Consider the following 17,207-nt stretch of genomic DNA (forward strand, 5'->3'; position numbering starts at 1 on the left):
TCTTTAAAACTAATAAACCAAGATATAGTTTTTTTTGTAACTATAAATCGTCCAAAAATACGAATTTAAAATATTTTTAGAAAAAAAAAATAATTTTTTGCACTAGGCTCTAAACATAGTATTTTTAAATTGACATTTCGGCATAAAACTAGATCAAAAGTTCTATTTGAAGCAAAAACAGGAAAACAGGATCGTCACATAAATACCATTTACGCAAATCTTTAATTTGGTCCAGCCAAAATTTGACTTGGTAAATATAAATATTTTGTTATCGGACCAGCCGATGGATCACCAAATCTTTTGGGCAAAATAATGATGTTATTCCTCTATTTTAAATGATGAAACATGATATAGTATGAATAAATTGAACCTTAAAAATAGTAAAATTCTACTGCTAGTTCCAGAATATATCAAAAGTCTAGGTAATAAACCCCAGGAATACATAATTATAAAAAATATTAAAAATACATTTTAGGTTTAAAGTCATACTTAATGTGAGTTAATGCAAAATTATGCTGTATAACATCATTTTGGAAGGATGATGTCAATGACTAAAAGAATTATTTATAGAAAGAAGAATTATTTTTATTTTAATTATATATCAAAAAAAAAAAAAATATTTTCATTAATGTTTGCAAACGAAAACGCAAAAATAATAAGTGAAAAAATTTTCCTTGACCGTTTTTCGAATTGACATATAAACGTTAGGTAACAATTCATTTTAGACTATAAATCTCAAAATAAATCATATATCTAGGTTTAACAGTTTTTTTTAAGAAAATCACGTTCTTGTGGTCCTTCTTATCCCGGGTGGTAAATATATTTTTAAACTCCATGAATGTTGGGGATCGCCTTTCCTGATACTGCAACGGGTACAAGTCTTAGTTTTGGACCTGCCAAAGTGTAGACTTTAAGAGGTTTTGAGAAGCTTTAAACAAAACCTGTTTTCGGACCAGCCGAGCACTATAGTTTTTTTCGAACATTTATTAAGCAAAAATATTTATCATCGTTTTATGTAAGAAGGAATTGCATCTCGGAGAACACATACTCCAGAAGTGATTGAAATTTAAGTTGAAAATTATTTTGAATTGCTAAATATTATAATTACGTTCCGGCATATATCAAAACGACACATATTATCGACAATCTAATTTATCAGGAGCCTTTTCAAGGATACTCAAGTCGATGTTAGATTTATCGATTTTCGGTGTTACAAAGGTGGGACCAACTTTTGTCGACTTTGGATTTCAATTTTAATTTTCAAAATCAATTACACACAAATAATAAACAATTGCGGTATGTACAAGCCATAAGTTTGGTCCTGCCATAAAATAGACTTATTAATACCTGCTACGTATTGCTGTTCCCGAGAGTATACATAATTTTTTGGAAGTTTCTCGACCATTGGTCGTTTTTTTGTGCATACCAATTTTTTTGGAAATTTCTGGAATTTGTTGGTTTTTTTTGAGGACTTTCTGCCGTTTTCTAAATCGTAAATAGCCATTGGTTCTTTGTGAAATGCCCGGTGATCCTGGAGACCCTCGTCACCAAGAGGTGCCGCTAAGAGAGGCCCTGCGCTAGAAAAACCCCAAATTAATAAAGATGTAAAGATTCACAAGACGGATATTTTTTCGAATGTGGTGTCTATGACTGATTCGAATTTAGATCGCCCATTGAACTTTCAAGGCGCTTTCAAGAAGGAAATATGAATAAAAAATATAGATATTATGATTCCCATACTGACCCTTTATTTGGTTTATGTGGACATTATTTCTAATAATGAGACCAGGAAGGCCCCACAGAACGGCTATGAAGGTTTTGGCATATATGTTAAAAAGGCATTTCTTTTACGCTCATAAAATTAAACTCTTCATGGGATGTAGCTGGCATTTGCACCTTGAATCTCAAGAAAACTTAATTTTTATTGTAGTCCACATTCCTTCCAGTACAAGCAGGTCGGACTTTAGCAAGGGCGGACAAAAAGTCGTTAACAAGGTTCCAAACCACAGCAAACTCTTTTTTTGAAAAAATCTCTTGACCTTATTAAAATCAACCCCCACTCATTGTGTGTATCATCTCGCAGCAGAACTTCCACCGTTGCAAGAGAATCTTCCGACCTTTGACCGTAGATTCTAACAATATTTTCGAAGTGACTTCAAACCCACTGTTATGTAATATTAAAGAATATTTTTGGATGGTTTTGAACAAGAAAATTTTATGATTTTTAAAAATACTTTTAGAGGGGATTCAGATCTTGGTTCGTAGGTTTTAACAAAATTTTTTGGAGGGACTTTAGATCTAGGATTTTAAACATATTTTTAGATCCTGGATCGTGGATTTTAAGAGTATTTTTTATAAGAACATGATTCCAGATCCACGAACTTCGGTTTTCTATATTTCGGATTTATATAATAGTGGGTCATATATTAGGTTTGTCATCCCCTTTGTAACTCCTCGCAATATCCAATTGAAACCACACAAGGCAAACTGGCTGCTGTCATTTCAAAGCCACTCGTCCGACAGCTGTTAAAATTATTCCGGTGACAGCTCATTATATTGTTTACAAACGTATAAAAGCATTTTGGTGAGAATTTTCTAGAAAAAAAGTTATTCGTGATGGAATTCAAGCGTGATAGTATGATTTTTTTATATTTGGCTGAAAAACCACAAGTGGCTATCGTTAGAGCACTCCAGCATTTAAATGTGAATAAATCTTTTGCGTTTCGTACCATTGTTTGTTACCGTGATACTGGTAGCGTCAAGGAAGTGGACGGAAGAAAACAGCAACATCAGCAGAAATGATTTGAAAAGTAAAGAAACGACTTGATCGAAACCCGCGTCGCAGTGGCCGGAAAATGGCTCGTGAACTGAACATATCGCAATATTCCATTCGGCAAATAGTGAAAAATGAGCTCGTGGTAAATTCCATTGAAATTCCAAGGAGTGCAAGAACTTACACCGCAACAGAAAGAAAATAGACTCAGAGTTGGCTCGCTTGGCCGTAAGTGGTGAACTGCCAAATTCGGTTTTCTTCGACGACTAAACATGCATTGTCCAGCACTTTGTAAACAAACAAAATGATCGTTTTTACTTGCCAAAGAGGTCAGCTGAAAATGTGCATCTTCGATTGGCCACCAGAACTCAAGCGCCGGCCATGGTGATGGTGTGTGCCGCCATTAAAGCCGATGGTCGCTCTCCGTTCGTATTAATCGGCCATGGCATCAGAAAAAATGCCGAATATTATCGCGAACATATTCTGTAGGGTGCATTAAGTCTTGGGCACGCAAACATTTTGGTTGCAGACCTTGGACATTCCAAGAGGACTCAGAACCATCACATTCAGCACGCACCACCCAAGAATGGTTACAAAATGAGATTCCTCGCTTCATTTCCAGCGTCCAATGGCCAACAAAATCTCTGGAAAGCAAGGTTGGCACTAAAAATTCCAAAGTGTCGATCACCTTAAAATACCGCAGAGCAACATTCGGGCAGCGTGTGACGGTTTCATTGGCCGTTTGAAGGGCATAATTCGTGCCAAGGGTTACCAATTCGAACAAATCAATACTTATTCCAAGATTTAAAGCTATGTCCAAAATGTTTTGCTTTCATTCAATAAAATTAAAAAAAAAAAAAATGTAAAAATTATGGCGTTTGACTTTGTTACAGTTTTTTTATCTCACCCTGTATATTAGGCTTGTCATCCCGTTTGTAACTCCTCCAAAAATCCATTTTAAACTCCACAATGTATATATATCCTAGATCAGCTTGAAATTGCAAATTTCTTCCAAATGGTAGAGGGTATTAAAAGTTCGGTCCGGCCGAACGTAATTCGCATTTTTTTCTGTTTTTATAACTTTGCTATTTCATGCCACACAACTGTTCTTTTGTTTTATTGAAGTTGAACTACAACTTATTAACTTTGACTATTTGTGTATTTATTGTTTATGTTTCAGAATTCTTTGGTTTGTTTTCTTTGTGACTACCATACCTTAGAAGTTTTCCGTTTGTGTGTGTGGGAGTGTGTTGGTGTATGATGGTGTCCCAGTGGTCTGATGATGGTTTGTCCAAAAAAGTACACAAAAGTGCACTAGGAAATGGCTTCAGGCCATCCAATGGAGCTTAGGTTCGTGTGTTTGTATGCGGTAGGTTTTTCTGTTTTTGTTTTAAGCTTAAGATTATGGTGGAAATACACTTTTCTGTCTCAATTGTTCGGATGATAGATGGAAGATGTCCGTTCTGCTGTTTTTGTTCTTGGCTTTTTGAGTGATATGCCCGTTGTGTTTTGAGGATTATTTGTGACGTCTTAACTTGCGATTCGTTTAACGGCAAATTCGTTTATCTACTACCTACCTACTTGCAGCAGCCAGCAACAGGGGGATGATGAGAAGATGGTGGTGGGGAAGTACAGTAACTAGGTTCCGTATGAGTTTTCTTTACTTTTTCCATTTTCTTCTCTAGTTGTTGTTGTTGTAAATATTGTTGCTGTTGCTATTCTCGCTCACATCTTTAATTTTGATATAATGTCTGCAGTTGATGCGATGAGGCCGAGGTGGCGTACTGACGTGCCCGCAGTATATTCATGTGGATCTCCGATGAAGCTGTGGAATTAACAAACGGTGGCATTTCGCCGCCAGCGCTGACACGACAATTTATGAGCTTGTACGGACAGCAGGACTGTAAAAAAAGGAAAGAAAGAAAAACAACAACAAGAAAAAAGGACAAAAGTTAGTTATAGTTATTGCAATAGATTGCGATGAAGGTAAGTTTAACACACTCTCTCTAGGCATGGAATGATTTATTTTCTTTTTTTTTATATTTTATTTATGTTGTATAAGGATGAAAATACAGTAATAATAATATTATTATTATTGGATAGATGTATAGACAGATAGACATGACACGACACGACACGATACGACCAACAGCTGTATGGCAGCATAATTTTACACATTTCGCTATTAATACTAATATAACTTATTTTATTGGCTTTTTTTTGTACAAGAAGTTCATACAAACAAGACTTGAATGAGTTGTGGGATGAGAGAGTGAGAGAGAGACAGAGCGAAAAATATCTACTACATAGCACGGAAAAATAGATGCCTTGGATCCAAGTTCTCGTTCTTGGGATATTGCAGATATAAACAGAAAATGCAATCAACTACTGAATGAAATTACATTTCAAAAATAATAAAAATAATAACAAATATAGAAATAAAGTTAATAGAAATGAAATTTTCGAAATGGGTATGATTTGCGCTTAGGTTTTATTTTATTGTTACGTTATTTTTGTTTGTTGGGTAGTATTTATTTTTGAGTATATAACTATTTTTTGCTAGCAATGAATTTTACTACAGATATAAATAAAAGAATATAATATCAGAAGTTGGGAGAAATTAGAGATTTATATATCTACAATTATTTTTGTTTAAAATAATTATATTTATTATTTTTTAAATAAAATGGAATTTACAAAGTAAAATGAAATATGTTACAATTCGAAATGGTGCTCTGCAATAAAGGGTGGTTCCACAAAGATTGGATATATCAGGTTTTCAAACTAAATCTACTGCTAAATCGTCCGATCTGTACCATCTTTGTAACCTATTTTGCGTTGATAGAAATATTGAAATGTGTCAAGTCTGAACGGAATCGGATGTTGATTTTGTGTTTTATGAGCTTCATGAATATTCAAAATGTTGACCCTTTATGGGGAGATACCGATATGTTGGACCATTCCTTCGGAATCTACATCATAGAGGCACAAAATTTGAATAATCACAACAGAAGTCAAAATATATAAATAATCGAATATTGGCTGAGGTTATAGATCTATCGGCAAAAGAAACTGGCACTAACTTTTTTTATACCCTCATATGAGAGGGTATATATCATTTGATAAGGCCAAAACTCATCGAAATAACGGTTTTAGACCCTAGGTCTTTTTGGACCAAATTCATTTCGGACATTTTGAGTCGATCTAGAGGTGTCAGTCTGTTCGTCTGGCTGGTAAGAACGATAACTTTCGAGTATCTGATTTGGTCCAAACTTGGTACATCGTAATATTATTATCAAAATTACATCGGGTTTGGAGATGAGTAATGTCGGTCCACTCCTTCTGGAACTTCCCCCATAAAAAGTCGAAATGTTCAAAAAAGCTATTTTTCACAGAAAGAGAAAGGACAGTACGATTTTGCTCCAACTTTACAAATCCTAATATTTGCATCATTGCTACGTCAGGTACGAAAATGGACAATATCGGTTCACTCCATCAAGTACCTCCCCCACAAAGGGTCAAAATTTTGAATAATTCAAATTTTTATAAAATATGATACAAGAGTACGATTATCTTAAAATTTCACACATCCTACTAGTTTTATGACACTAGATCTGGTATTAAGACGGAACATATTAGTTCACTTCTTCTGGAACCTCCCCCATAAAAGGTCGAAATGTTCAAAAAATATTTTTTTGCACAGATTTGGCCCCAACTTTGCAAATCATAATATTTGCATCACTGCTAGGTCAGGTGCGGAACATTATCGAACCACTCCATCAAGTACCTCCCCACAATAGGTCAAAATTTTAAATGATTAGAACTCTTATAAAATGTGATGTAAGAGCCCGATTCTCTTAAATTTTCACACATCCCAATATTTATATTAAGCTAAGGTCTGATGTTAAGATGGAATATACCAGTCCACTCCTTCTGATACTTATCAAACAAAAGGTCGAAATTTTCAAAGAAAATATTTTATTGCACAGAAAAAGAAAGGATGATTCGATTTTGCTACAAATATGCAAATCGTAATATTTGCATCAGTTCTAAGTCAGGTGCTAAAATGAACAATATCGGTCCACTCAAGGAACAAAGTTTTGAATAAACAAAACAATTATAAAACCCGAAATGAGCTTCCGGTTCTCTTCATATTTCACACGTCCTATTATTTCTACTAACTTAAGATCTGCTGTGAAAATGGGATATATCGGTCCACTCCTTCTGGCACCTCCCCCAAAAAGGGTCAACGTTATGAATATTCAGAAGCTCATAAAACGCGATATTAATATCCGATTTCATTGAAACTTGGTACTTTTCAATATTTCCATCAACACAAGATCTATTATAAAGATGGTAGAGACCGGACCATTTCTTATGGTTCCTACCCCACATGGGGTTCAAGATATTGAAATCTCATACAAAGTGAAGGAATCAATTGATCTAGTCCAAACCTGGCACATCGCAATATTTATATCATATTTATTTAGTTCCGATATAAAATGTACAATATTAGCCCATTCCTTCGGAACCTACTCCATAGAGGGTCAACTATTTGAATAATCATAACAGAATTCAAAATATATTTACAAATTTGAACATTGTCTAAGGGTATACATCTGTAGGGAAAACCGGCTGATATTTTCTAACTTGTTTAAATATATATTGACTTGCGTTATGATTATTGGAACAGTTGACCCTTCATAGGAGAGGTTCCGAAGGAAATGTCCTGAAACGGATTTGGTACAAAGAGACCTAGAGTGCATAAACTTTATTTCAAATGATTTATACCCTCTCTAGCCATATGACTGAGGCTATAAAAAAGGACAATTCAATATGCTACCATTCCAAATGGTATTCTGCTGCACAGGGTGATGGTGATAAATACCATATTCATAACAGATTTTGATCTCGAATGATCATTTAGCTTTTTCAAAGAGTTATGATTAATCTAAATTCTGACTATTTGTAGGGAAGGTACAAGAAGGAGTGGTCTGACCTAAACCATCTGCTACCGCTAGAGTAAATAGAAATCTTGAGATATGCAGCATTTGAATACAATCGGACTCTTCTTTCATATTTTATAAGCGTTGTGTTTATTCAAAATTTTGACTCGTTGAGAGGACATGATAATTAGCATTTGATCAATATCGAATGCCCTGTCTTTTTATATAAGTAAAATTATTTTATGTAAAATTGTTTTCCCATTGTGAGGTAGGTACTGGAAGAAGTGCATAGATGATGACTATTTTCGCACCTGGCAGCCTTGATACAAATATTAGAATTTGTAAAGTCTGTTTTAAATGATTTTCTTAAAAAAATTTACTTTTTGTGTGGGGACGTACCAGGAGTGGACGATATTGCTCATCTTCGAACTCGATGTTGAAATTACGAAAAACCAAGTTTAGTCCATCGGAAACTCCATTCGAGAGTTATGGTGCGTACCAGCCAGACAGATAGGCTGTTGGACGGATACCGCTAGATTGAGTTAAAATGTTTTGAAGCTGATTTTGTCCAAAGAAACTAGGATCCAAAAATGGTATTTCGATAAAGCACGTTTTTTACGTATACTCTGGGGTATAATATACTCTGGGGTATAATAAGTTGCATTGTGTTAATAATTGATGTTCTCTGGCATGCGTGAATCATTTTTGTTTTCGCAAACTTTATATGAAATGAGACGACAATACTATGGTTTTTATGTATAAATCGTCTCTTTTTAAGTTCATGAATTACAGCTATTTTGGTAAACACCGGTCTCATGTATTTTGAAAAAATTTCAGTGAGTGAGTGATTCATCAACACACAGGCGAATCTGCTGAAGTTAGAACTTTTGCATGAAATTTTGGAAATTCGAACTTTAGGTGTACTAAAAGTACTGGTAGGTGGAGTTGAAATAAAAAGTGAACGAAAAGTACTAAATTTGGTATTGGGTAAAGGTCACAGGTGCAGTGTATGGTTAAGATTTGCAAGTGGAACGTACGAAAAGTACTAATTTGTATTCAATTTGGAATTTTAGGAAGGAATACTTTTGGAAATGCAGTGGGACTTATTTGGTGTTGGATTTCGGAAAAACTTACGAAAATTATTAAATGGTTTTTAATTTATTATTTGAGGAAAGGATAATGTGGGAAATCTGAATTTTTTGAATGGTGTTCTTCGATGCGTAGGATATATGAACCAAAAGGTTTTTGGAAAATCGAAGATCTGCCTTAGTAAATGTATACTACAAGTATACGAAAAGTAATAAATGGTACTAAATGTATTCACCCTATACGGTGAACATCTAAAATTTGCCATTAGAATAACTGTTGGTGTGTAGGTTTGAGATTTGAAAGCGGTTTTGTAAATATGTAGTCGTGAATTTTTATGAAAATGTTTGAATGGACGGTAAAGCTAATAGTTGATATTTTAAGAAAAATTTTGAAGGAAGTACAAAGTTTTTTATGGGAAATGTTCAAAAAGACCAATTTTAAGTTATAGCCGTAAATTTTAAAGGATATTATGGAATGGCCGCAGTAGCTATTATCGTATATTTTTAGGGAAATTTTCGGAAGTGAATTTTTGGGATGGCCGTAGTAGCTATTATCGTACATTTTTAGGGCATTTTTCGGAAGGACTTACATTCGTAAAGTAATTTATTTCAATTTAATTCAAACTACACAACAAATAATAAACGAAATCCATTAAAAAAATATTAACGCTTTTAAATAAATCTATGATAGTATATTACATTTTACAACTACTTCTAAATTCTGTACATAAACACATACAAATAGCTTGCTTTTGTCTTCTTATCGCAGCGTTTAAAGTTAATGGAAATTTTATGTAATCCAATGGAATCGTTTGGGGGAACAAGACAGCAAGACATCTCTCTTGCTGGAAAAAGGGAGTTGTTCTTGGCACAAAAGGGGAATCCTTTTCTACTTGTGCAAGGATATAATTGATGATTAGAACTTATCTTTGTAAAATTTGAAAGTCTTGTTTTCTTTGGTGAATGAAAAAGTTTACAAATGAATGTAAGAATCTGTAAATGTGAATAAAAGATGAATTGAATATATAAATTGCATTTCTTTTGAACTCTATTGTAAAAATCGATTTTGAAATGGGGGGAAGAATGTAGAATGCTGAGGGAAGAATGTAACAAAGGGTTTAAAAGTACAACTATTCTAGGAAGCCCAGGATCTTGATGAATATTGCATTCTGTGTTCTGATTGTGAAAATTATTACCTTAATGTTTTAATTTTGAAACTTGAAGCTGTTTTCCTTCTGAACTTTTGATAAATGCAAATTTGTTTGTAGATAATTATAGAAATAGGAATTTGATATAAATAAAAAAATGCCAAGACAGATCTATAAATGTGTGATTTTTGAAAGTATGTTTAGGGGAAATGAATGCAAAATTGTGTATTTATTGTTGACATTTCCAGAAATACTGTCGGAGCTATAGTCATAGTATTTGAAGGATATTTTTTGAAGGACCGTCAGGGCTATGACCGTGGATTTTTAGGAATTTGGAACGATTTTTTTTGGAAATGCTTTAGTTGTGGATTTACTAAAAAGAAAATGTAGGAAAGAGTCACCAGAGCTACAGTCGTGGATTTTTTAAGGAAATTTTGTAAGGACCATCAAGCTATGGTCGTAGATTTTTGAAGTATATTTTTGGCAGGAACATCACGACCATGGCTCTGAATTTTTCAGAAAAAACTTTGTTAGAACGTGAATTTTTAAAATAAATTTTTGGGGAGATTACAAGAGTCAAGGTTGCGAAGTTTTTTGCGAATATTTTTTAAAGGAGCATCAGAGGTGTAATCGTGATTTTTTAAGGAAATTTTTGAAGGGAGCATTAGAAGATTTTTAGGATATTTTTGGAAGAACCATAGAAGTTGTCGTGGATTTGTCCACAAAATCTCTAAAAGGACCATCAGAGAATTCGTTGATATCTTGGGGGATTTTTGAAAGAACCACCCAAGTAATAGTCGTGGACTTTAAGGGAAATTTTCGGAGGGAACTCACAGCAATAGTCGCGATTTTTTTTGCGAATTTTAGGAGTACCATGTGGCCCCAGTCGTAAATTTATTTGTAGGAGATTTTTGGAAGCATTTATATTTATAGACGTAGATGTTTAAGAATATTTTCAGGACCATAGTCGTGAATTTTTCAAGACAATTTTGGAATGACAATTGGAGCTATAGTACAAAAGCAAAATTAATCCTCCTATCAGAAAATGCTATGAATTTTACGATTGGTCCCTAATGTTAGTTCTGCTTTGGCATTTTAACTAAAATGCAAAATACACGTTAATATACAATGTTATGCTGCACTGCTCCAGAACGCGAAATATTGGTGAATATTTGACCAATAATCGGTTGGTGATTCTGGCACAACGTGAATTTCGCCGTCCGAAGCCTACTGGTAAAACACTGCGACGATTAGCCGCTCGCCTCGAAGAGACTGACTCAACAAAAGATGCTGCAAGGCGTTGAAGACTACGGAACATCCGTTCCCCGAGAATATTGCTGCAGCAGCCGAGGATGTCATGGAAGCGTCGTCGACATCGACCAGTCGACGTGCCACGCAAATGGGTATCAATCGACGGTCTTTACAAAGAATTTTGGTAAAAGATTTGAAGATGTTTCCGTACAAAGTTCAGATGGTGCATCAACTGTAAGTTGCTGACCGCCAAATCACGTCTAACATACGCTCAAGCCATCCTTGATCACCACCAATAAGAAGATGATTTTTTATCAAAAATAATCTTGAGTGGTGAGGACCATTTCCATCGTAGCGGGTACGTAAATAAGAAAAATTTACGCTTCTGAAATTACTGAAAATCCGCGAAGAGTCATTCGTTTCGTTTTAATTTTTTTAATTACAGCCAAAAAATATCGAAAGTTTACTTTTGCGCCACCTTGCACACATGTAGATATAGTTGTGGTTTGGTGGAGGTCATTTTTGAAAGGGCTATTAGATTTACAAATATTTATATTTTTTCGACCTCTGTGGATCTCTTTAAAATATTGTTTTAGAGACTTCAGTCCTTTAGTCATGTATTTAGGAATATACTGCTGGCGGATGGGCTCAAGGTTTATTTTCAGGTTGTTAGGACTATATTTGAAGGCAATTGTTAAGAGAATACAAACACATGGTCAGAGATTTTTTTTATAATCATTTTGAGGAATATTTTTCGAGAATTAATGTTTATGGTCAGGTATTTTTTAGGAATATCTTAAAAGGAACTTCAGACCTTAAATATTTCCAAAAACAATTTTGGGAGGGACTTCGATTTTTATCATCGATTTTTATGTATATGTTTTAAGGATCGGTTACGCATGGTCGGTTCCTTAGAGTTTAGTCGGGATTTTTTTTTGAGTTTTTTTGGAAGTTATTTCAGATCCAGGGGTCGTGTATTTTTTTATAATATGCGAAAGTCTCCATATCCCTGGTTCGTTAGGAATACTTTTTCGAAAGACTCCCGAACAATGGACGTTTTTTATACCCTCAGCCATATGGCTACAGAGGGTATATATCATTTGATACGGTCAAAACGTGCCTAGTCGAAATAACGGGTTTAGACCCTAGGTCTCTTTGGACCAAATCCGTTTCAGAACATTTGGAGTCGATCTAGCGATGTCCGTTTGTCCGTCCGTCCGTCCGTCCGTCCGTCTGTCTGTCTGTCTGTTTGGCTGGCTGGTGCGCACGATAACTCTCGAAGGGAGTATCCGATTTGGTCCAAACTTGGTACATGGTAATATCTTTGTCAAACTTAGATCGTGTTTGGAGATGGGCAATATCGGTCCACTCCTTCTGGTACCTCCCCCACAAAAGGTTGGAATTTGCAAAAAAAATATTCTTTGCACAGAAAGAGAAAGGATAATCCGATTTTGCTCCAACTTTGCAAATCCTAATATTTGCGTCAGTACTCGGTCAGGTGTGAAAATGGACAGTATCGGTCCACTCCATCAAGTACCTCCCCCACAAATGGTCAAAATTTTGAAGAATTACAACTCTCATGAAATGTGATGTACGAGTCCGATTGTCTTCAAATTTCACACATCCCAATCATTTTATTAGCCCAAGGTCTGGTGTAAAGATGGAATATATCGGTCCACTTCTTCTGGAACCTCCCCACACAAATGGTCGAAATTTTAAAAATATATATTTTCTGCACAGAAAGGGAAGCAATAATCTAAAAAAAACATATCATAAAACATTGAAAAACATAACGCTCAAAGAAAGCGAAATAAGGATCCAACTCTCCTCAAATTTCACACATACAAGCATTTTTGCTAACACCAGATCTGTTGTGAAGATGCTATATATCTGCGAACACCTGCTGGTACCTCACCCACAAAGGGACACAATTTTCAATATTTTTATCTGTCATAAATTGCGAAACAACTCAGCGATTCTTTACAATTGATTTATCCATCTGCTATTATAATATTTATATCATATTTATTTAGGTCCGATACGAAATGAACAATATTGACCCATTCTTTCAAACCCCACTTCATAGAGGGTGAAGAAGGCTGAGGGTATACATCTGTCGGCAAAACCGGCCAATACTTTTTTACTTGTTTGGAATATATTTTGTTGAAATTTGGTTTGATAGTCGTCAATTTTGTGGAAACATATTCAAATGAATTTCAGATTCATGGTCGGGGGTGTTTCAGATTCATTGTTGGTAATTTTATTTTGGAATAATTTTTAAGGGGTTTAAGACCTATTGTTAGGTGTTAATCCATGGGCCATGCGTTTTTTAGAATATTTCGGAAGAGACTCCACAGAAGGTAAATTTTTTGGGGCTTTTTCAAATATTTGAGATTTATGGCCGTTAGTTTTGGAGGCATTTGTCGTAATTTTTTTGAAGGCATTTCAGACCATATATTTTTAAGAAATTTGAGATCTATGATCATAGATTTTTTTGGTGTTACTTCAGCCTTAATATCGTATATTTGATAAAAATAGTTTTCAAGGAAATACAGACCCATGGACATGTATACATCAAGAAAATAAATGGACGGACTTGTCAATTACAGTAGTGAATTTTTAAAAATTTTTTAGAAGTAATTAAGTTCCATTGTCAAGCTTCTTTTCCAGGCCCATGGTTGTGAATTTTAAAGAGTAATTTTGAAGGTACACGATACTTATGACCGTGGGGACTTCAGACCCATGGTCCTGGATTTTTTTTTGAGAATATTTTTAAACAGAAAATAGAAAATATATTTGAATATCGGTAATATAGACGCGGGGCATTTTGATGCAATATCGCCACGGATTTTTGAGAATATTTTCATGGACCAAAAGAACAATAATCGTTATTTCTATATAGAATTTTTCATAGCCCACTAAAAATCCAAAATTTAGTATTCCAGAAAATAAAAATAACAGGCACAGAAGTAGAAAAGCAGATATTAAAAATATTTTTTGTTATTCTTTGCTATTTGACAACACATTTTTTTCTGGGACTCTGAGATCTAATCTAATATACCCCATGAACCAGTACAGTAAATATGGCGAGAATAAGTAAAATATCGACATTCGTAGTTCCTTCTTTATTATATTATAGTTCCCTCTAAAGACACTCGTTTTTGTTTCGAATTTTTAATTTTTTCTTCCAATAATACGACTCCATTTTTTTAGCAAAATAGCCTTGATTCTACTCGCAGATTACGATTTCGGCTCTGTAATAATGATTTCTAAAGGTACAATGGATATATGATTGAAAACAAGCCAGTGATATGATGACTCAATTGTATGATCGTTAACTTAATTAAATAAAATATTGAAAATGAAATAAAAAAATCTACTTAATTCTAACGGTGGCATAAGCATTCGAAAGCATTTTCCCACATTTTCAAGGATTTAATGCAGAAGTAAAATCAATATTGCCAAAAAGAAAATATTTTCAAATGCTTGTTGTCCATGTCAGCGTCGGTATCGTCTTCGTCCAATGGCCAAATATACAAATCTATTTACACATTTACAAAAAAAACTACAATATTAAATCTAGATATTGCATTGCAGCTAACATTGAATGGACTTTACAAAACTACTGCTACACACACATTTCCCACGCACACACACACTCGCACATAGACACACACACAGACAGCCAGACAGTTATAGGAGAAGAAATGAAATTGAATTTGCATACCAATAGAATTTTGTTATGATTCGTTTTTCATTGAGGATTCTATTCTTATTCTTATGTTGTTTTTCTTTGTTTTCATTTTGAGCTATAGAATATTTAGAATTGTTTTCTCTTTTCTTTTTTTGGGTTTTCCTTTGTTATTGCTTAACAAATATTTTTTGGTTTATTGTGTTCGTTTTTTTCGTTAGATTGTTTTTAGTTGTCTTGTCTTTCTTGATTTGAGTTACTTTCAATTTTAGTTTTTTTTTTTTCGTTTTTTTAACAAGTGGTCGGTGTTAGACACCTTATCAGATATGAAAACGCCATCTAAAGAAATGATATGAAAGAAGATGGATATGGACGGATGGATTGAAAAGATTGTTGTTTAGATTGACTCGAGTATTAAATTTTAGATACAATTGTGAAAAGTTTTCAATCAGTGTGGTGGAATTAGTGAATTTGTGAATTTGTGAATTTTTGAAAGGACATTAAAAATAATGGCTGATTTTTACATGAAACTAAATTGAAAATAACGTGAAATGTTAGTGCTTCGTTGAAAATGAAGATAAAGTGGGTTTTGTGAAGGAACGTCGAGTTTCATTTCACCGGAGTCATTAACATGGAGAATATTTTAAAAACGGTAAAACTTTATTGAAGTCATTTTAAAACAGGGCCGGGTAGTGAGTTGCAGGTTTACCAGAGAGTTACACGAGAGTTATATTGTTTTTAAATGGACCTGATTGGGAGTGTGTGGCAAGATTGATAACCTTTGGAATCCTTAAAATAAATAACAAGTTAAAAAGCAGTAAGTTCGGCCGGGCCGAACTTTAAATACCCTCCACCATTTGGAACGAATTTGAAAATTTTCAAAAAATAAAATCCTTAAAAAATTCTGTTAAAATTTTAGAAATACCGAATATATCCGTTATACGACGTGGACCTATATAGGCATTGTTTGTCATAAGCCATTACCATATTCAAATTCGAAACTTCAAATAAACGGTGAATAATGTAGCTAAAATCATCAAAATATCGTATATAGGGAGGTACCGTTATATCGGAGCTGTGGGAAGACCTGGGCCAACATGGACAATTTTCTGTCACAGGCTGTAGCATCCATTACGAACTTCATTCATGGACAGACATACGACGGACATGCATAAATCGACTCAGAATGTGATTCTATGCAGATCATCAAAAGGAACTATGGGTCTATATCGCTTCCTTCTCCACTTTACAAACAAGTGCATGAAGACATAATACACTGACTACAGTGTGGAGTAGGTTATAAAAATCCGTAATTTTCAGTCAGGAGATGTTTGACAAAACTGTCCACAACAATTTCTAAAAAAATATATAATTATTGGACAAATCATTAATCATTATGTCATTAAACTGTTTTTAAGCCATGACTTGCTGTCAGGAAGTTTTTGAAAATTTTTCTTAAAAAAGCACTCATCACTTTTCTTAAAAAGCACAGGGGGTCAAACAGTATGTTCTTAAATTTTTTTAAATTCTCGATTTTCAGTCGTAAAGTACTTGGAAACAAATTCTTAACATATCTACAATTTTCGATTATGATTTTTTTTATAAATCAACGATTTATATAGAGAAGTTCTTTCTTCCTTAAAGGAGGGCATTGAACATTTTTGGCCTGACTTTTGATATATTGTTGTTGATTTAATTTTTATAGGATATTTGGAATTGCATTTTTAGGAATATTTCTGAAGGTATTTCAAAATCATTTTCGGTTTTTTTATAAATATTTTTTAAGCCACTTCATACCCATTGTTGTAGATTTTTTAAAATATTTTTTAGACCCATATTCATGCATTTTTAAGAATATTTTTAAATTGAATTGAACTATGTCATGCGATTTTTTATGAATGTGCTTGGGAAAAGGGTATATTTACATGGAGCATATTTTAAATCTATTATTCTATGAAACAATTTTCTTGAAAATTTCTCGATTTTCCATGAATTATTCTAAAAATTCAAGAGTTCCGATTTGAAGACCCTTCAAAAAATCTACGATTTTTGGCCAAGAGATCCACGAATATTTTTTTTGTTGTAAAATGTACGAGTTTTGGTCGTAAGGCATGTAAAAATATTCTTAAAAATCCACGATTTGGATTCAAAATATCAAAAAAAAAAAAAAAAACTTATTAAAATATACACATTTCATTCAGGAGGTCCTTTAAAAAAATCTACTATTTTAACGTAAAAAAATCATAAAATAAAATAAAGTTAAATATATTGCAATGTGCGAAAAGGATAAACCAAATTGAAAACTGATTT

At 33.8% G+C, this 17,207-nt stretch overlaps 1 protein-coding gene across 1 annotated transcript in view; it reads right to left on the reverse strand.

Annotated features, from left to right (window-relative positions):
* Positions 1 to 2,895: 2,895 nt before the first annotated feature.
* Positions 2,896 to 17,207, reverse strand: part of LOC101893856 (octopamine receptor beta-1R) — a 226,649-nt gene continuing 212,337 nt past the window's right edge. The window contains exon 8 of the mRNA XM_059120707.1: positions 2,896 to 4,674. Within this exon, the coding sequence (XP_058976690.1) occupies positions 4,507 to 4,674 (168 nt within the window). The 3' untranslated portion in view covers positions 2,896 to 4,506. The remainder of the gene's footprint in view (positions 4,675 to 17,207) is intronic.

The sequence above is a fragment of the Musca domestica genome, unplaced genomic scaffold, assembly GCF_030504385.1.
Source record: "Musca domestica strain aabys unplaced genomic scaffold, Musca_domestica.polishedcontigs.V.1.1 1, whole genome shotgun sequence".
In the NCBI taxonomy this organism is placed as follows: domain Eukaryota; kingdom Metazoa; phylum Arthropoda; class Insecta; order Diptera; family Muscidae; genus Musca; species Musca domestica.